This window comes from Alosa sapidissima, chromosome 12 (genome assembly GCF_018492685.1).
Source record: "Alosa sapidissima isolate fAloSap1 chromosome 12, fAloSap1.pri, whole genome shotgun sequence".
Taxonomy (NCBI): domain Eukaryota; kingdom Metazoa; phylum Chordata; class Actinopteri; order Clupeiformes; family Clupeidae; genus Alosa; species Alosa sapidissima.
This window is the reverse complement of record NC_055968.1, coordinates 10,567,014-10,588,869: the sequence shown is the minus strand read 5'-3', so window position 1 is coordinate 10,588,869 and position 21,856 is coordinate 10,567,014. Positions and strand designations below refer to the sequence as shown.

At 41.1% G+C, this 21,856-nt stretch overlaps 1 protein-coding gene across 30 annotated transcripts in view; it reads left to right on the top strand.

The window, feature by feature from the left end:
• The window catches only part of adgrl2a (adhesion G protein-coupled receptor L2a), an 81,399-nt gene that overhangs the window by 20,733 nt on the left and 38,810 nt on the right, over nucleotides 1–21,856 (top strand). For all 30 annotated transcript variants that reach the window (XR_006021090.1, XM_042056729.1, XM_042056731.1 and 27 more), the window contains exons 3-4: nucleotides 16,782–16,995; nucleotides 19,762–19,871. Coding sequence is in view for 29 of the 30 variants with exons in the window: in XM_042056729.1 (XP_041912663.1) it covers nucleotides 16,782–16,995; nucleotides 19,762–19,871 (324 nt within the window). In the remaining variant the exon portion in view is untranslated. The remainder of the gene's footprint in view (nucleotides 1–16,781; nucleotides 16,996–19,761; nucleotides 19,872–21,856) is intronic.

Sequence of the window (21,856 nt, the reverse complement as noted above, 5' to 3'; positions counted from 1 at the left end):
ACAATCACCAAACTAATCAGCAAGCACAGACAATGAGAGTGAATGAGTGAATGAGTGCCGTTTAATACACTGGGTTTGTGAGTGAATGAGTGCCGTTTAATACACTGGGTTTGTGAGTGAATGAGTGCCGTTTAATACACTGGGTTTGTGGGTGAATGAGTGCCGTTTAATACACTGGGTTTGTGAGTGAATGAGTGCCGTTTAATACACTCGGTTTGTTTATTGTGTAGCTCATTCTGATGTCGGGGCTAAAATCAGACCAAAATCTAACAGTGTCTGTCTGGTTTAACAGGAGGAGTTCTGAACTCTCTCATAGAAACTAGCCAACAGGCTAGGATAGAGACCAGCACACCCAAATGGAGATGTTCACACATCAACATTCTTTTAGGTTTGGGGGGTGCTGTGGCGCAACTGGTTCCAGCACCCATACCATATTCAGTGTTTCCCATACATTGACTTATTTGTGGCGGCCCACCACAATATCAACATTGACCACCACACAATGATTTTGCATGTTGTACTTTAAATTGGATGGAATTGGTTCATTGTAGAGATATGTGCACCTTTGTGCAGCCTCCCCTTGTCTCTCAACAGACCTACATGCATGTTTAAAGAAAACATTAACAGTCCTGCAATTGTTGTCATAAAAGTCCACTGGCTAAATCGTGCTTAAACCTGCATCATAACCATGATTTGTTAAAAACAGTTAATTCTGCAAACCTACCACCACAAATAGAATTCAATTCTGTGGGAAACACTGATATTGGGGTCCACGTGGCCTCTGTCATTTACCAGTCCCACCCTATCTCTCTTTTCCACTTGCTTCCTCTCACTCTCTCTGCTGTCCTGTCTGATTTAAAGGCATAAAAATATTTTATTTTAGTTTTGTTAAAGTTAGGTTGTAGATGAAGACATAATCATGCAGTTAGGATCTGTGAAATCTAACTCCCGCCTGATCCATTTAAAGCAAAACTCTCGCCAAAATGCAACCTAGGGTCTTTTTGTGAATGTACCCGAGTCAAACTTTTGTTTAATACCAACAGCCTGGCAAGATGATGGCGGAAAAGCCAACCGCTAAAGTGAGTTGTTCAAAACCTTTCCATTTCACCCAAAATTCGTAATTCGTCGTAATTATGCTTTTAAACAAAAGTTTGACTCGTGTACATTCACAAAAAGACCCTGCATTTTGGCGAGAGTTTTGCTTTAATATAATTTTTGCATGGACCACATTGGTGCATTACTAATTAGACTTTATGTAAGGCTTCAGAATACAATCTCCATGAGCATGAATGTCCAGCTGCATGAACATCCCCAAACAGACTTGGGTCTTTTCTACTGATGCCATATTCTGTGATGTGCATCACATGGCCATTATGTATTCTGCATTCTGTGATTAGGTTGTTATTGTAATTCAGGGCTCTCAAGTTTTGAGGACAGGCAAGAGTGACATTCCCCGTCGACAATTCGCCCCCCCCCCCCCCCGTCCGGGGGTTGAAGGGCTTGCTGGTCAGACGGGTTGCGAGAATGGGGGTGTTTCATTAATAATACTACAATTTTTTGTTGCTGTTTAATAATATGCCTTCAGATGTCCCAGAGGTTGTTTCGTCCGCCGCTCACGGCCCTCGAACCCGCCACCTCAACACACCGGCATGGGAGTCGAGCGCTCTAACCACTGAGCTAAAAGCCCAAGCTTCCAACTCAGCGGTTAGAGCCGTTCTTAAGGTTAGGGGTGTGAGGATTTACACGCGCAACTAGCATCACCAGCTAGCATACACCAGCCCCAGGTCGGTCAACAGTTGATCTAATATTAGTTGTGCAGAAATATAGCCCATCTTATACACACCAGTTGAATTGAAATAGAAATTGTAAAGATTTGTATTTTTTGTAATTATTCTATATTTAGTGTAGTTATATCAGAACCTGAAGTAGCCTACAATCCAAATGCAAGCATGAAACTTCAGAGTATTACCTTTCATTTGAGGCCAAGGTTATTTACATTACATTACATTACATTACATTTGGCTGACGCTTTTTTAGCCAAAGCGACTAACAAAGATTATGCTTATAAGGGGTTCATATGCAGTAGGCATTTGATTGCCAGTAGCCTACTGTATGCATTTTGGATAACCCAAAGTCCTATGGGGAGTTTTCATAGGGCATTTTACCAAATGCATGAGCATATCTTGGCAAATAATGGTCTAAAGTACTCATGTTGTCATTCTATATTGATCTACTTTTGCACACAGCATGACAAGACCTAATGCTAGGACTCAAGTCAAGACCTAGAGGGCTGAAATGTGGTCAGTTCAAAGATGCTTGTTAGTAGAAAAAGAAAATAATAATCTAGCCTTTGTAACTTTGTGTCAGTAGGCTACATCACACAGTTATTCTAATTGTTTTCCAACAGTGTCTCAGCTTTCCAAAAGAGAGCAGGCATTTGATTATTGGCTACAGTATGTAGGAGCAATGCCCTCCTAAGTCAAAATGGGGCAAAAGTATAATTTATAATTGCTCAGATTTGCAAAAGAAAAGATTTGACACATGGCACTGACAATTCAATAATGGGCTTTTCCACCACCTCTGAGCATCTACTAACCTGGACCTTTTAGGGGGCTTTCCTCTCAAGGTGAATGAGAGGATGCTTAATTGCTTTTTACCTGAATTTTTTGAATGCAGATGCAATGATTAATGCATCCATGGCCAGGATATAATTATATGATGATTTTAAAAGTGACCTATAACAATAGGCTATGCAATACACTTTAATTTGTTTAGTGCTAATAAAATGATTAAGCCTATTTGGAGTGAGAGATGTTTAGAATGTGACAATATGTCAGTCATCGTGTGAACGAAAGTAGGCTATGACTAGGCATAGGCTACTTGTTCTGAGCAAGTGTTGTCAATGAACAGGCTGTGAAACTGTTGGCTAAGTTACAGACAGTCATGAACAACTGATGCTAATTGTCTGGGAAACATTCTCTAGCAGTCACGTTGTCATTGTTTGTGTCAAACAAGTTGTGTATTTGTTGTAACATTAAAAGATGACTTACTCTGTGCTGAAACCATGAACTGATGCTCGAAGCTTCAAGGTGAACGAAACAGGTTCGCGTTCAATAATTCACGTTCAACAATTCCAGGATACACGTTTTTTCATTGGTTGTTGCGTTAAATCTTACCCAGATACAATAGTGCTATTTTCTGATTGGCTATTGTGTAGCCCCTCTCGTTATTTTTGATTGGCTGATAAGTGACAGGCTCAACTCCAGGGGAGACGCGCTTGATTTTGAGACATTTTGGGCACTGAGGCAGCATACTAAATATATAAATAGTTTTTCTGCATGAGAAATACAATGTGTGGCGGGAGAGCGTGACAAAAGACTGAAATGAGTGACTGTCACGCTCAATGCGTGACACTTGAGAGCCCTGTTAGTAATTGTACATACACATACATTTTTAACACTTTGACCACGGTTGACTATTCAGACTCAGTTGCCTTAATGTTAATAGAACAAGGTCCTTGAATTAACCATATTATGAGTAAATGCATTTTACTGTAAGGATTAATAAACCAGAAGCAGTATTATACTCTTATTTTCTATGTTTCCATTCACCTCCAGGTCCACCACTAATTATCAAAAGATCAAATCATTAGCTAACATGAACAAATCATTAACCTTTGCATTAAGAAACATTAACTAATACTAATCACTGTAGTAAATGATTTTTTTTATGTTGACCACTGCTGGGATTTAATGCTAGTTAATATAAAGTTTGACCAGTTAACATCTTAGGTAAATAGCTGCAGTTGAGCATCACCAATTCACCTTTGACTTGGTTTGGAACAGGCCTCTCTCTCCTCGTGTGTTTGAGATTCCATGTTTTAACTGTAGGAATGAGTCTGCATTAGTTCATTATAAACAATATCCCAAGTAAACATGGTTCATTAAACAGCATCCTGCCTGTAATATCTTTTTAATGCATTTTTATAATTGAATTAAATGGGTTACAGCCGCACTACAAATGACTCGAAGTTTGTGCTTTTGAAGAGGCTCAGCAAGATTTATAGCCTCAGGCTTGTTTCCTTGTCTAACATCCCAAGAAACTTGGGATCTGGTCGTTTCCATTTGTAATGGCAGGGGAACTGTTTGTGCAGGATAGGGTGATCTGAATTCAGACTCCTCTTCTTCCTGAGTAATATCATTTGTTTTCTCCTCCAACTGTTGTGAAAACCTCCTCTCCCTTGACTTGGGGAGGGGTGTCGTGCTGATGTATGAATCACTTGTGTTATATTTGTAAGAAAGGAATGCAAATGGCTTAGACCTAATGATTAAAGAAAACATGGCATAAGACAGAGTTGTAGAGCCCAAGGCTTTCACTCTGTATATGCAGAGACAATCAAATGTGTTTTAGCTCTTGAGATATTGTAATTGTGGAACATATTGCATATTTATTGTGGTATGCAAATGTGTGGGTAAACTACTCTGTTAACCCTTAAAGGAGTACCGTCACACCGGTGTGACGGGAATGTTGGGAAATGAATGTTCTAAAGAATATCTGGGTTCATTGAATTCAACATAGAATTTTAGAACCTTCAATTGTTGCGGAACTGGAAATGTTAAAAAACCTACACCTTTAAGGGTGTGAAAGTTCAAACCCAACTTTATCAATACTGTTAAAAAAGCTCCTAATGTCTAGCCGTCTCAAGCAATCTCACATTCTCTACAGAAGCTCCCCTTTTCCTAATGCCTAGTTCAAGTGTTATAAAATGTAACACTTGACATTAAAATAATATTGAAACTTTTAAATGACCTGGCCCGTCAAAATGGCCCTCAAAGAGTCAAGTGCAGTTCTTGACAGCAGAAGCGGAAGACTAACCTAAGCGACCACTTGACAAACCCCAAACACCTCTAGTTCACTCCCTGCCAAAAACCTTTTCAATTTATAAAAATGGATAGCCCTATTAGGGTGTGTGTGTGTGTGTGTGTGTGTGTGTGTGTGTGTGTGTGTGTGTGTGTGTGTGTTGATAAGATTGACTAGTTAGAGTCTCTGTCTCCTAAACTGTCAAGCAAACATGCCTAGGGAAGAAAAGAAGAAGAAGAAGAATTTCCAAAAAGCTGTGTGTGTCTGTGCTGCCAGTTTCTGCTAGCGGATGTGTCCTGTTCAGCTTGGCATTTCCACAGCAGATTGTATCTGTCCGTTATCCCCAATTCACAAACAAGCTACAAAACAAGTCATTACAGAAGCCCTAATCTGGAAACACTTTGCACATTGCATCAGTCCGCTCAGCAAACTGGTGTGGACAGACTTTAACAAGATTGAGCGGCGCACACAATCGAGTGTGGCAGAGGCATGGATCTAACTAGGTTAATCTCTTTGTTGTACTCCTCGGCTTGGTGAATCGCCTTTCTCGGGGTAAGGTTTCACCACACCTGGTGGCCTCTGCCGCTGCTGCGGCGGTGTTCCGTTACGGATTGGGAATCTCGGTGGCTGGTGGGTCGGAGCACCGTCGCGGCGGTGTTCCATTACGGATTGGGAATCTTGCTGGCTGGTGGGGACGGAGCGCCATCGACGGCAGTGGCGGGGGGGGGGGGGGACCGCATGCCGTTCGGCTCTCTCATCAGGGGCTGTTTTTAAGAGATAAGGAGATAAGGGCACGGAGACAGACTGTACGTGGGCAAGGTGTGACTGCGGAGGACTCCTAATCTTGGGCTGGATTGCCCGTTAAAGAGGGAAGGGATTCAGTGGATTAGCCCTCGGCACAGCTGGTTGCCGCTTTATGTTTGTATGTTGTGTAGGATTATTTACTACTCTGATTTCTGAAATGTCTCTTAGATTTTTTTTAAAGACATTAGTCATGTAAGTCCGGCATTAATTGAAATCGCTGTAGCCCTGGTGTGTCACAACACCAGCCACCCTAATTTTCCACATTGTTTTTAAATAAACAAAGAAATGAATTCATGCTTTTGGTGATATCATGCATATACTGCATGCATTGTCCTTAGTTGGATTAAACTAAGAATGGATGTTCTTAGCATGAGGAAATATGTAATAAAATATAATCTACAATAAACATGTAAATATCAGCAGCTTTGTGAATAAATTACATTTCATATAGGATGAGTGGTTTACTGGATGAACATATACATGCAATTAGGTGCGACAAGGGAGATTTTCTAAAATGGTTTATATTTGAATGGTTTAAAAAGCCATCAAGGCTAAATATGTAAAGCATCTTTGCAGACCGAGTCAGAGAATATTGTCTCACTATAAATAAATGAAACGCTGTTTTGAAACCATAAGGTAAACTAAGTGTCCTGTATCAATCCACTCTTGTGTTACTGCTTTTCCAAACTTCTTCCAAAACACATCCTGGAGACAGGGGCTTTGAGCCAGTGGTGTAAATCCATCCATTTTCATGTGGAGACGTGTGCAGACAGGCCACGCACCCGCGTGCGCTGTGAAGGGTCGCTGTGGAAAAAAAAAGAAACACCCCAAACAAATGCGTGTCAGCGTGGGTGTCATCCTGCTGTTTGAGCCCTCAACCCCCCATTTACAATCAGTCAACAAGAGGCCGAGACGTGTCTGTGTGCGCCCGAGTATGATGACAGCCGTCGACGCGTCTGTCCGTCATCCAGTCGGCCGGCACTCCCTGATGTTTCACAGGAAACTGGGCTGTGAAGAGCATCCCAAATGCATAGCGATGTCTCATATGGAAATGTATAGATAGCTTTGCCTGATCCCAGTAGGGCTAATGGTAGAGCAGACTATTTGGTCATTTATCTTTCATCCAAAATCATTTATAGCACAGCGTTAGCATAGATGTGTTAAATTAGTGTGTGCATGCTCCTTAGAAATCAAATCATTCTGTGAGTTGTTATTAGACCTTGGCTCTGCTGGTTAAGCAACGAGAAATCTATTCCAGTAGCATATGTCGTGATGCAATCCCAGCAAGCAGCAATGGGACAGGATAATCAAGTAAATGATCAAATGTGTCTGTGTGTGTTTACACTTTGGTCACAAATTAATTTGAAATTCAGCCTCAAGAGATGGCAAAATCTTTGCCAATGAACTTTCTTCTGGGCAAGTGGCCCCATCTTCTCAGTATGATGTCTCAGTGCTGTGAGGTGCATACAAAGTTTTAAATGTGGTTAAGTGAATTAAGGAGTCCCTCCATGTTTTTGGTTTTGCTGTCTGCACTCACAGCTACTCTAGATGATGAAGAGAAGGTTACAGGCACATGTATTAGATGGGGAGGTTCACATTAGTTCTCTCCCTGCCCTGACAGACAGAAGCAGACATTGTGACTTGTTAGAATTCATACCATACCTTCCAGGAACTGGCTAAAGTCCAACATAGGTGAAAATAGAAAGATGAAGATTCTTCAAACCTTTATCTAGATAAAAAATACAGTCACCAATCATGAAAAAATCGTATTGGCAGGGAGCTGACGCAGAAGCTTGACATAAATCTGAAACAGAATAATCAGCAGAGTCCACTTCCACACTTCTCATCAGCCCAATACACAGGAACAGAGAGCTCAGCGCTCGGTCTCAATGCTGAGTATTTGACTGTTTGGAATAACAAGCTTCGTTTCATAATAGCACTTATGAATAACCTCATGGGAACACAGAAAATATCAGTCGTACTCTTGGCAAGCTTTTTTTCTGTTTGTTCTAAAGCAATGTTTTCTCAGTCTATACAAAGTATACATAATGCAAGTGTAGGACAGAATCAGTTTACAGATGCTCTCTCATCTCATGGAGTACTTGAATGCTAATATGGAGTTCAAATGAGAGATGGCATCATCCACTAGTGGGGTTGAAGCTGCCAGTCAGGTTTATATTGTGTTGCGCTCTGTTTGTGTTATCCATTATGTCGCATTATCAGCTCAGAGAATGGAACATGATTGCTCTGCAGACAGGGAACAGCCAGGTCTCTGTTGCCCGTGGATGAGAGACTGTTAATCTGAGGAGAAGCCGCCCAAAGAATATTAATTGATCGGCCGTGTCAGCCAACATTATGCTCCTCAGGGATGAGTGTTTTTGACCATGCCTCCTGAGCTAATTCGCTCTCAGCATGCTTTGTGCGTCATAGCATTGTGTCATGACACATTGTTTAATCATCATTGTTTCAATGAGTAGAGTCTACAGAGTTTTATTGTACAGCTTACTTACAATGTGGTTAATGTGTTAAATGTTCTCTCTACATTTGTGTGAATGGACTCTGTTTATAAGATCATCAGAAAACATTAACTGTATATAATTGTCATATCGTAACTATGCTGGAGGCAGAGCAAACCTGCTCATGAATGAAAACATAAATACAACTTGTTTTTTTTTCAGAATCTGCAGAGATTCAAAGGATAGAATTCAGAACACAAACCAGCTAATAGAGGTCAGAGGGTTCAGTCTCAAGAACTGTGTTGCTCTCCATAGTAACACCCCATTACATGGTCATGAGTCCCATGTGAAGGGAGCTACATAGACTGGAAGTCTTGTTCAATCAAGCACTTCCTTTTTCACTTATTGTTACTAATGGATGAATTTTCCCAAATTATTTTGCCATGAATTACTCTCATGAAATTGTGTTAAATCCATCATAAATTATCAGTTTTGTTTTTAAGACACCATGAAAGTGTGTGTGTGTGTGTGTGTGTGTGTGTGTGTGTGTGTGTGTGTAGGGGTGTTTGTATCCAATTAAGTACATCATCATTACATTTTTTTTTTTACATCTAATTGTTTTGCAGCAAGAATACAATTGATAATCCTGAGAGGTATCATTGAGCTGTAACAACAGCTTGGAGCTGAAGCTGAAATGTCTGATTTGCATGGTGGTGTTTGGTAAACGAATGTAAAAAAAAGAGAGAGAGAAACACTTGTGCTGCCTTTGAGCCAGTGGAAAACAAGACCTGCGGGAGGCCGATGATGAGAGCAGGCCCACGTTTGTTATTTTCCCCCACGCAGAAATGTCTTGCAAGAAAATCAATACGGCCTGGTCCCAGTGTACAGTAGCACGGCCCGCAAGTGTCAGTCACTCGCTGGACAGTTCTCTCTTTGATTTGAAAATTGATTCAGGTTGCTGTCTTCTTCATCAATCACGTGTGAAATCAGAGAGTTGAGTCGAGACGAGGCACCACACCACACCAGGTTCGCTGCTTTTCACTTCGCTTGTAGATGGATTAGTTTTCAGTTTATCTGTATTACTTCTGTGGACTTCTCACGGTCTAGTCTAGACAATCCTGTTTTTGTTTCGGATTAATTCCAAACGCTGGTGCCTACAGTGGACACTCTCACACCTGATGGGGCTTTTACCTCATGTCTCTCACGCGGACAAATGCACAGAGCAGTGGGCTTGTGAGTGACCAGTGACATTACTTTCTGCTTGCGAGTTACTAGTTATGTCGGTTTCTGGTGAAAGTAATCACAGCCTTTCATGATTCTTTCTGACTTATATTTGGGTTTTTTTTCAAGTCCATATGTTTGAATCTTATACAGCTCTCAGATGTGGTCAAACTCTGACTGAAGGGTTTGCTGCCATGCATGAAATTTCTTTTTTGTGTCATTGTATGGATAGGCATAGCCAGCTACAGTAGTGCTTAGCGTGGTGTATACCAAGTTGTATACTATATCTACCACATCATCTATAATGACAACCCACCATCCTATATACATCAGTGCGCGCCTCACATGCTTTTTGAACATAGACATCAATATTTTTTAACACAGAATATTGTAATCATCTGAAATGATTTTACTCCCAGTATGGACTTCCAATTATACCATTAGTCCTTTAGAAATGCATAGCTGTGTCACAAACACAACTAGTGTGTGCCTGTGGTCAGTCTGTCTGTGTGGACATCACAGCTTTCCCCCGTACAAAGGGCGACTGTTGAATGACCAACAAGTGACCAATCAGAATTGAGTATTCCACTCCATGACAATAGTGTCACATCCCGTGAGTGGATGACCTTGTGACAAGTGACCTTGAGCCTTCAATATTTTGAAAGCACGCGGGATGGGGTTGGTGGTGGTGGGGGGCGGGGGTTGGGGGCGCTGGTGAGGGTTGTTGTACCCTGTGCCTAATTTCAGGAAAACGACAACAACGGCAGCATGAAATAGCACACAAAATGTGCGTACAACAAAATACTTTAAATCACCAGTTAATAGAATGCCCGAGTATAGAATATAGAGTAAGCAAGAATGAAAGGCTTTGCTTGAGCCAAATATCCGTAATCCTCCTCTTGTTGCATAGAAGCTAGGCAGTGTGTAATGCAGTTATTGGAGATTCACTGCAGCAATATCCCCTGTGTTGTAGCATTTATGACAACTGCCAACAGCAATTACCCCATGTTTTCTCTGTCTCATTGTCATCAGTCTACCAAAATATGGGTATGCATGACATATAAGAGCACATCTAAATACATGCAATAACGTTATTAAAGTGCCACTTGTAATGATGTTGTGTAGTTGAAGCCATCTATATTCACACTCATTTCTGTGACTAAGATGAGGGCTTTTTCTGCCAAGCATTAGGAAGATTTCTTTCACATCAGCTAATACAGTCTGATAAATATCCAGAATGCCAACCTGCAGACTGCAGAAGTATGAATTTTAAATAAGTGGGAGCTGTTTTGCCATCACTATAACTTGTGAATGATTCTCGGGTAAATTATGAATGTGGTGCCAACTACTGATTTACTGGCAAAGGGGATTCTGGGACAATAAAACACATAATGACTTTACATGTTTTCTCTGTTTGCATATTTCTGAGCTATTGGCAGAATTGAAGAACAGGATCGTTGAAAACCGAATTCCATAATAACTCCTCCTAGCCTCATGGGGCTCCCCTGGTATATTTAAGTCATGCCTTTGCCAATGGTTAGGACACTGAAAAAGCACAGGTGTGTGTGCATTGTGTGTGTGTGTGTGGGGTGTGTGTGTGTGTGTTCTATAAAATGCTTCAAAGCGTTTGGTACAATATTTCATATGACTGATTTGATTGTTATGTATTATATTCCCAGAGCGAGCATGTACTTAATATAGCAGGCAGAGGAGGCCAGTTCGGTACAGTGAAAGCACTTATTTGTCTTTGCGTATTGACGCATTCCCTCAGCCAGTCCGTGGGTGAGTGGGTGGCGTGGCATGCAGATGTAATCTAAACCGCCGCCGAACAAGTCGAAAATATCTGCTTCAAAAAGCCCACCTCGCCGAGCGAACAGGAAGCAGCGGGGGGGGGGGCTGTTTTTTTATGATGTCTGCCCTGTGTTAAATGACAAGGTATTTTTTTTAGAGGTCCGTACTTATATCAAAGATGCTCCCGATAGCCCACCTGCTGTTGCCATGGAAGAAAAAGATGTAAATGAAGCGAGGCGAACACTGGTGGGGAATACAAATGAGGTGGGGGCGCCTGGTGCCGAGCAGTCTCAGAGCGAGCAAAGGAGTGTGTGTGTGTGTGTGCGTGTGCGTGTGTGTGCGTGTGTGTGTGTGTTGGGATAATACACCATGAAGGGAAGCATTCAGAGGCCTCTCTTTCACAAGCATGTTAGGATTCACTGTTTTGTGTGTGTGTATGTATGTGTGTGTGTGTGTGTGTGTGTGTGTGTGTGTGTGTGTGTTTGTTTGTTTATTGCCCTTTTTTTATCCAGAGATATTGTCAGAGTCTCACTTTAATAAAAAATGGTGTTAGATGTTGAAGTTCTACTCCTTCCTTATACCTCTCCTCACAGACTTCAGAAATGCTAAAGACTAAGACTCGATTCTATATTTTACCCTGAATGACATCTCGCTCAAGCTTTTTAATCCTCTCAAGATAAGGATCAAGTGTAACTACCGGTAACTAACTAACTCACTAACTAACTAACTAACTAACTAATCAAGTAAATAACACAGTCAAGTTGTTTTACTTATATATAATATATATATAACATTTATAACAATTAGTAAATAAACAGCAAACATTACTTAGTTCCAGCAAACATTACTTACTTCCCATGACAAATCCCACCTACTTCACATTTCTCCGTGTGAGGAGAATGCTTCGGCACATGGTTCGAGTTCCCCCACACCTACTCTCGTGGCGTCTCGGTGACACCTGACTTCTTGAGACAACGAGCTCTTGTGAAGGATATTGCTGGATTATGGCGTCGAGGCCACTGTAGCGGGAGCAGAAAGCCTTGACATGAGATTTCCTCTGACTTCTGCAGACCCCTGTGCCCCGTGATGAGGATCGGGAAGGAAAAACCTGTCTGACTCAAGCTGTGGCGCCCGTGGTTCCCCACTCATTCTATATGCCAGACTCCCCCCCCCCCCCCTCCTAAATCCCCTCAGCAAGCGACCTCGTCCACGGAAAGAATGAAATAATGCCGGCCTGCGGAGTGTTGCAGGCTCATTCAGCGGAGATGGGAGCGGATGTCAGGGCAGATCGGACTCAAAGTTGCATTAACTGCCAAAGACAGGCATCATCGTTGTCTGCGTCCCAATTCTTTTTTCTCTTTTCTCTCTCTCTCTCTCTCTCTCTCTCTGCTGATCTCAGAGTGTTGTGTCAGGAAGGGAGAGACTTCAGGACCATGTTTGTGTGGAAGTGTGAAGTAACAGAATTCCTAGCTACTGTAATAGTTTGGCTATGAGGGTTCTGAGCAGAGTGGAAATACTCCAAGAGGCTCACAGAGGCTGAATTATGAACCACAATCTACCATTCCTGAGCACATTTGGCAGCAAATCTACCAGATTAAATTGTATGCCAAATCACAAATTTAGGACAAAACTTTGGGGGATATGTTTTGACTAAGGGTGATTACGCAGGGATGATGATTGCAATCCTTATCACCATGTGTGTGTGTGTGTGTGTGTGTGTGTCTGTGAGAGAGAGAGAAAAGGGAGATCCTCTGTTAATTACCCACTTCTCAGTGATGTTCATATCCTGGCAGATGGTCACTTTCCAGCTGATTTGCTTTGTAGAGGAGATTAAAATATAATATGACCAAAGAGACTGCAATATGTCATTGCATTAGTATGTCTTCGTCACCTCGCCTCGGCTCACAGGAGTGCAATGTCATACCAGAGGTGATATATGTCAGTCAGCATGCGAGCCTGTGGGTCTGTCTATCCATGCATGGGAACACACATTTACATATGCACACACACAACACACACAGGCACACAATAAAACACACACACACAAACAATAAAACACACACATACTCATGCACACATACTCATGCACACACAAACACACACACACACACAAACGATAAAACGCACACATACTCATACACACACACACACACACTAGCTAGTAGGCTACTGCCTTTCATTCTGTGTTTCAATGAACAATAGAACTGCCTTTGAGCAGATGATAATGTGTGCAAGTGTATTTTGCACTGAGACTGTGCAGACGTCTGTAGTTATGGAGACAGGAGAGGCATGGAGAGCAGGCCAGCAGGGCACTGCTCTGACCAGCTGATTTCAGTCCACAGTGTGTGTGTGTGTGTGTTTGTGTGTGTATGTGTGTGCTTGTGTGTGTTTGTGTTTGCATTTGTGTTTGTGTGTGTATGTGTGTGCTTGTGTTTGTGCGTGTGCATGCATGTGTGTGTGTGTTTGCATTCGTGTTTGTATGTGTGTGTATGTGTGTGTGTCTGTGTGTGTCTGTGTGTGTGAGAGTGACTGGAATGCATGATGGGGAGCAGAGGTGCCGACAAAGCTGGAAAAGGGATCTCATTGATCTTGGCAGCAGTGGACATGTTGCCATGGAAATGGGACAGAGCATTCCATTTAATCACAATGTGACTTAAGAGTTAGGTCACTTTAAATGGAGCAGATTACAGTTTTTACGATGATTATTGTTCCTCTCTGAAACTAAAAGCAACAACACTGATCAAAGTTCTGGAGGGTATTCAGATTTATTTTTTAAATGGCAAAGTCTTTCTAAACTATGTCTTAGGTTTTATATTGTGCTGAGCTGAATTTTCTGTCCCAACAAAGAACATAATGTCATTTGTAAAAGCCACAAATGTAACTCAAAACAGATGTTTTTAGAATTTCAGTCTTTTCAGTGCTGCACTGCAATTTCTACATGGCGTGTTCATGGATTTGAAGTATTCATCGATAGGTGTAAGGTACTCATACATTAATTTAATGAACTGGACAGACTTCCGTGCCATGTCAATTATGGGTGTTGGAGGGATTCTCAACGTAAGCAGGCGCAGGCTTTATTAAAATAGAGGAATACAACTCATCATGGCAGCTTTGCATACTTTAGTGAGGAACACGTTTTTTGGTTGATGTTATTGAGGTCTTAATATATTTCAGTTTTTTTTTTATGTGTCCTCTTCTGCCTGCTAATGAAATCATCTAGTTGGAAATGTCAGAGGAATAGTACGGGAGCTTGCAGCCTCTTTAGCTCAAACAGCTGCACAAGAGAACCAGGCGCGGGAAGACATTCACACGTTTTTCACCTCGACTTTATGCACTGTATAAACGAAACCAGCCAATAAAAACACAACCTCCTTTCATCTCACACCTGGCGCAAATTGATGAAGTTGATTTTATGTGTCTGCCTTTTTTAATTTGCGATTCTTCGATTTTCATGAAAATACTCTCGTGAAAATGAATGAACCATTCATCATTACGGGTATATTTATCCAAGTTGAGGCATGACTCATCTCAACTACCTACTTCAGAGTTGTTGTATATTTTCTTGAGGATGTACTGAAATGTATTTATTAACAGATATTGATAACCATTAAGTCACCTCACAATGCCGTAGTTGGTTAGAGTGGAAAAGCTCTTAATATCGTTCCGTAATAGTCACCAGTAACTGCTATAAGTCGGGTAAATAGCAGGAAGGCAGTGAAACTACATATGGATACACTTGGACTGTATCCAGTACATCTGAGAATACCACAGCACTGCAGGCCATTTTGACCATATATTTAAATGTAAACATAGATTAGGGTCCACTATAATCCTGACGAGTGCAGACTCATTGTGAGTTGGCTCTTGTTTTTGCGTTCCGTGAGCCTGTCAGCGCATTGCCCTCCCCTCATAGATATTCTCGTCAGTCACCCGCGTCTACATGGGGGTGAGAAAGTAGTTCAGCCGCGGGCCCAATCAATTCACAGCCTTTTGAAAGTTGCTTTCTGACCAGCTTTGTCTCCCGTAATACACGGAGTGGACTGCCAAACTATTAGCTAGGAAGCAATAGTGTCTGATTGCTAGTTTGTTACTAAAAGAGGAGAAGGGGATGGTTGTGCATTTAAAGGCTGTTCCCCAGGAAAAGAGGGGGAAACATTCCTAACTACTCACTCAGCGTGGCGTATTGAGAGGCTTCTCTTGTTCCCACAAACATCCTCTGGTTTCCTTTTCTGGAGCAGAGGGGCAGGATTTAAATGTGCCAAAAACTCCTTCTGAATCACTGCGTGGAGGAGCTAATTTGTAAACCATAAATGAATGATTTCATGGCATGACTTGGCCTGCTTGCTGGAAGTGAAACTATAGGAGTGAGTTAAACGCCAGGGCCACGCGTATGAGGCCGGGAATGTGGGCCAGTGCAGTGCAGGAAAACGAATGCAGCCCAGTCAACTGGACGTCCCTGCAAAGCCTCATTGATCCATAGAGGGCTCATATGACCTCTTATCGAGTCAAACGAAAATCCAAACTAATTTAGGCCATTAGGACGGAAAAGTCATCTTCAGTCCTATTGTTCTGGATGCGGTTTGAAAGGAGTTCATCCTGTGATCATACAAAATGGTGGTGTTAATGTTTATATGATTTTAGGAATGCATGCCCCACATTATCCCAAATGACTTTCACAGCTTGCTGTCTTTTGACTAAACAAAGCAAATAGCTTCCTGGCAATCAAATGATGCCACGTGGAATGCACAGGGGGCTTGGTTTGCTTTTAGGGTTTGATCGTTTTGACCAGTGTTGGACAGAGGCATGTGCATAGCCGTCTGCTGATGGAGAGCAAAATGACCTGAAATTGGTCTCTTTGCCTTTAACCACCACTATTTGACAGTCTTCACGTTTGTGAGGCACAAAGGCACATTATTGATTTTCACCCCCCCCCTCCCCCCCTCCCCCCGTTCTCCCTTCTGTGCTGCTTTTGTCTCTTCTTCAGCAGTCAAGATTGAAGTGGATTAAATTGCAGACTTTCAGATGCTTATTTGTCTTGTTTGTTTACAGATAGAAAACAAAAACATCCTGTAAAATGTTTACTGCCAAAAATCATTCGGTATTAGAATCATACACACAAAAAAAAAAAAACAGCAAGGTCATTCTCTGATGGAAGAGGATTTTGTTATCATTAGGCTTATTGTTTTCATGTCTATGTAGAACAATAAGAATGGAATGGTTGAAAACAGTTGTACTGAAGCAGACTTGATTTATTGTGTTGTTGTAAATTGATTTTTAATTTACTCAAGAGGCCACTTGCAATGACGAAAAAGCAAAGAAAAGATAGACCCAGTTCAGAGGAAATTGAATATGTTCAAATGAAGAAACCTTAGATTGGCTGTTCTAAATAAAACAATGTAAAATCCCTTACCCCAAATCCTTCCTACTACCACCCCCCCCCCCCCCCCCCCAACACACACACACACACACACACACACACACACACAGACACTAACCCACATCTACACACACATCATTCTCTCTGCCCAAGCAGAGATGACTGTTGTTTTGTTCTTGATGTCTTGTTTCCCTCGTGCTGAAGTAAATATTTCTTCTCTTCTCTTCTCTTCTCTTCTCTTCTCTTCTCTTCTCTTCTCTTGTCTGTTGCAGGTTTCAGCCGAGCCGCACTGCCATTCGGATTAGTAAGAAGAGAGTTGTCCTGTGAGGGTTACCCAATCGATCTCCGCTGTCCAGGAAGTGATGTCATCATGATCGAAAAGGCAAACTACGGCCGAACAGACGACAAGATCTGTGATGCTGACCCTTTTCAGATGGAGAACATTAACTGCTACCTCCCAGATGCCTTCAAAATCATGTCACAGAGGTAATTTAATCCTGTGTTTCTGCAGCTGAAACATTCAGCCACACTGAGGTCATTGGTTTGATTCCAAAAAAAAAAGACATACAAGGGAAATCTAAACCTTCGTTGAACTCACACTTGCTTTCACTGAAAGTGTCTGCTAAACACTATGGACATATGAGTGAAGTGTGGATGTTAGGTGTTATTTATTTATTTTTTATGCAACTTGAGTCTCGGTATGAAAAAGCTGTGGTCTATGATTACTTTTGATATGTACCAAAAGGTCCTGGGTCAGGTATTGTTGCACATTTATTATCTAATATCAACAATGATTCAATTATAAAAGACTTGCCAGGTCAACAACAAAAACAAGCAGAGCATTCATAACCACGCTGACGTAACACCACTCCTGTCCTAACAGACATGGCTGAGATATGGGAGCCAATCAGCTGCACTGGAGTCTCATACATCATCAAGCAGAGCAAGGTGCTCATCTGCTAAATGAGTAGATGGAAGGGCTTGAAGTGTTCCTCAAGCAGTACCTAAAGAGGGCAGTGGCAGTGGCAGTGGAGGTGTGTGTGTGTGTGTGTGTGTGTGTGTGTGTGTGTGTGTGTGTGTGTGTGTGTGTGTGTGTGTGTGTGTGTGTGTGTGTGTGTGTGTGTGTGTGTGTGTGTGTGTGTGTGTGTGTTGGTAGCGTAGTGGTTAAGGAGCTGGGCTATCATGCAGTAGCCTGAAAAGTTGTTGGTTCAATTCCTGGCTTCCACTGTTGTGCCCTTGAGCAAGGCATTTAATCCCTAGTTGCACTGGGGATAAGGGCTCTGTAATATAATTTCCATATTAAGTTGCTTTGGATAGAATGTAAATGCAAATAAGAGTGTCCTGTCTTTAAATGATTAATGTTGATAAAATTATAAACAAAACGACTTTTATCACCATGCTTCTTAAGCAAACCTCAAATGGATGCTCCTAATATCTGATTTAACAATAATCCTCTCCGATCCCACCATTATCAGTGGCAGGCCTGCATGGTTCACTGAAGTGATTCAGCACTTCATGCCATCGGCCTGAACCTGATCTACAAATGATACTGGAGGGTATTTACAGTGTGTCAGATTAAGGAGTAATGGAACAAAATAAACCTGATTAACGGCAGTACATGGTACATGGTATTATTTGCCACAATACAGTAAGAGTATCTCTCTCTGTCTCTCTCTCTCTCTCTCTCTCTCTTTCTCTCTTTCACACACACACACACACACAGCAAAAAAATAAGATTTCTGTAATTGTGTAGGATTTTCATCACACACACACACACACACACACACACACACACACACACACACACACACACACACACATATTCAGTCATAGATTTCCAATGCTTATGATATGTTTTGGATGTGTTTCTTCAATATGAAAGGCTTCGGATGTCAAAGCAGAGAAAAAAGCAGACCCCTGTTCTTAGAGCTCTGCCTGTTGCATGTCCAGATTTGTCTGGACGGAGCACATGAGAGCAATAAGCGATCAAGGGATGTTCGGGCAAAGTTAATTAGTCTGTCTGGCTGTTGACAGTGACTGCACAATCCAAGTTGTCAGTTTCTTTTACCGCCTGCACCAAGCAACTAGTTTGCAACGATTCTCTGTCGTGTGGCAGTGGGATACATGAAAACATGTGCCAACGTGCAAACCCATTCAACAATTATGCATTCTGATTGCTGTATATTGTACCAATTGGTGTTGTAGTGGCACGTTTGATCAACGGGACACCCAAGATGATTTGATTTGGACTTTGATGATGCCTTGATTCCCATCAGCACGGAAATTGAGTCAGGCGGGGTCATTCGTAGGCCAATCGGCCCAAATTGGATTAAAATTCAAAGTAGAAACTCTCTCAAAGTGAATTTCCCCCAGTCCGTGTGCTACTGCATGTGACCCCCATTTCCCAATGCGACTCCCCTGTCCTTTAAGATTTTAATAAAGCCCCTGGCTTTTGTAAAGATATATTATTCAAAAGAAAACACACAAATGCACACAGGCATGATTGCTGACCCTGTCAAATTCCTTTGTGTTGTTATATGTACAGGCTGCCAATTGTTCATTTCTATATCATTTGGATGGCACCATGTCTTGATACCTCACAATTAAATTGAGATATATAGGGGTGGTGCAATAATAAAGTCTTTGTGGTTGTGCTTGTGGTTACACTGTGTGAAGCATATTTTTCCATTTGCTTATTCTGACTGGGACTAGGCTGAGCCATCTCAGAGTGCCTGTTTGTCAAAGGTGTTGAGTGATGAGATGGTATCACATGTGATGGGGTTGCGGACTCCTTAAAGCCCATTTGGACTCAAAATGCCTTCATCTGATGACATTATCTTTTTTCATTTCACTAAAATGGCCTAGAAAGAAATCACGCTTCTACTATCTACTGCCTTCAATTTGGTCATAAAACGGTGGGTTGATGGCAGGTGGGGTCCGTAAACGTAGACAAAAAAAGTGCCTTATGAACTTTTATGTGTTTATTTTCTTAAGGAGCTGGCTATCGGCAGCATATTATCAGGAAAAACACTTCTCCACGCCTGTCTCCTTAGAGTGTTAACGTCAGACTGAAACAGGCTTTGATTTGGAAGCAGACCACCTCCGGCAGGAGGATTAGGTGCTTCTCATGGGCCTACTTGGCTTAAAAATACGTCATATACTCTTACTGAAATCTACCCAAAATAGATAACGAGTCCCATTATATCTCTCCATGTAGGCTAAACAACTCGTGTCCTCCTCTTCCTGGTTTAGGTGCAACAACAAAACCCAGTGCATCGTCCTCACAGGAGCGGACAGCTTCCCTGACCCTTGTCCAGGGACCTACAAATACCTTGAGGTCCAGTACGAATGTGTTCCTTATAGTAAGTATGAGCATTCTCCTGCATCTCTATGGATGCACATGTAGTTTTATTATGTTAGTGTGTTACATGCTATAATCCAGGTTAAGTGGATAAGTTTGCTCTAGCACATATAGGAACCATAAAAGGTCAAGCTAAATGCATTCATTTTTCATATACAAATGCTGCGAAGAAGCCAATTCTAGTCAGGACTGTAAAAGATGATAGCACAGTTTTACTACCACATTTTCCAGACTATGTATACGTACAGTATGTTGAAAGTTAAAGTTTAGTTGTAATTCTAAACATTGTTCATTTAGAGGCCCCACATATTGAGTTACAGTAAAAAAATCTTAACTCAATATTTATGTTTAGGCAAACTAATCATTAGAGAGTCTTCCATTCAATGATGTGTAATGGGCATCTTGTTTAGTAGCCCTAGCTAATGTTTTTATTGCACAATAGAGGCAAATTGCTGTAGAATATTTTCTCCTAACTGTTTCTTACATCAGATAGAAAGTGCTTTGAAATATGTAAAACATGTTTCACCAAAAATGTCCATAGCCTTAAATTTGGCTAATGAGACAATGGACAGCTGTTACATTCCCTCCAAACTTTATTTAATGTATAGCCTGATACATTTTTGTCAAGGATGTATATTAAGCATAGAAGAGGTTATATTTTTTTGCCCCATTAGATATAAGGTATGTCAACATTAACAACAGGTTTGAGTTTCTTTATTTATTTATTTATCTATTTTTTTAATTTTTTTTTTCAATTTTACATTCATATTGACTCCTTTTATTGTGGTGTTATGATTAATCACTAGTATAAGGTGGAGAAATTCCAATGTGACTTAACCAGCCACGGTTCTGACAGATTTTTTTTCTTTAACATGTACCGCTTTTGACACCGAAAGTATCACATGTTTTATGTAAGCCAATTTAACACATGCGCAGTGGAATACATAGGAGTAACATATGAGGTTATGTATGTGCAGCAGCTTGAGGGGAAACAAAGCATGAGAACATACAAATGTAAGAGTCAGGTGGTCAAGGGCCATATTCACAAAGCATTAAAAAAGGTGCTTCCTGAGACAAAACCGCTCACTCCTGCTCAAGCATTTCGCTCACATTCATGAGTGAATGTTCCTGTGTGCACATAGAAATACACAAACACTGCTGTGCAGTGGTGGAAGAAAATAAGGGACCATTAAATATGTGCTTGGGTGACATTAACTGCAGTATGATATCAGTAGAATAACACATGAAATAAAATGTCACATGAATCCTGAATCCTCAACTCACACATGTACGCTAACAGTGAACAGACGCTGCAGCCAACAGTTTGTTAAATTGTCGCAGAAATATGAAGCCATGTGACAAGTGATATTTTACACAGAGAGACAAGTGATATTTTGCACAGAGGACATATGCAAATGAAGAGTGTATATAAGATAAATATATAAATATAATATAAGATAAAAAAAAATAAAGTGTTCCATGTTGCCCCATGTAATGGCACCAAATGGCACAGATAGCTTGACAGTCACACTCTGGTACTCCTACAGAACTACTGAACTAGATGTTAGCATGTGGCACCATTATTTAACATTCAATTAGCAATGCTTTCGATACGTACCAACTATTAGCCAAGGTTTATACATTGATTTTGCAAAATTTCTTCAGCTACTGAGGAAAATACAGGGGCAGTTAATATGGTTAATATGGTATAAATATGTTTTTTTTTTACTTGCATAAAACACTGTCCTGTGGTTTATACACTATGTGGTTAATACACAGGAAACCTTTGCTTCACCATGTTGATAAAGGAAGTAAAATAAATAAGTTTAGTACCTTGGTACTTGAGTGTTCCACAAGAGTTCTCAAAAAGAATTAAGGACGGTAAAGGAAAGGAAAGATGATTTTAAATTAATTTTCAGAAGCCTTCAAGCAAATTATGTTGTAAACTTCCACTTGGGGAAATTTCTAGGGGGGAAATAATCTCCC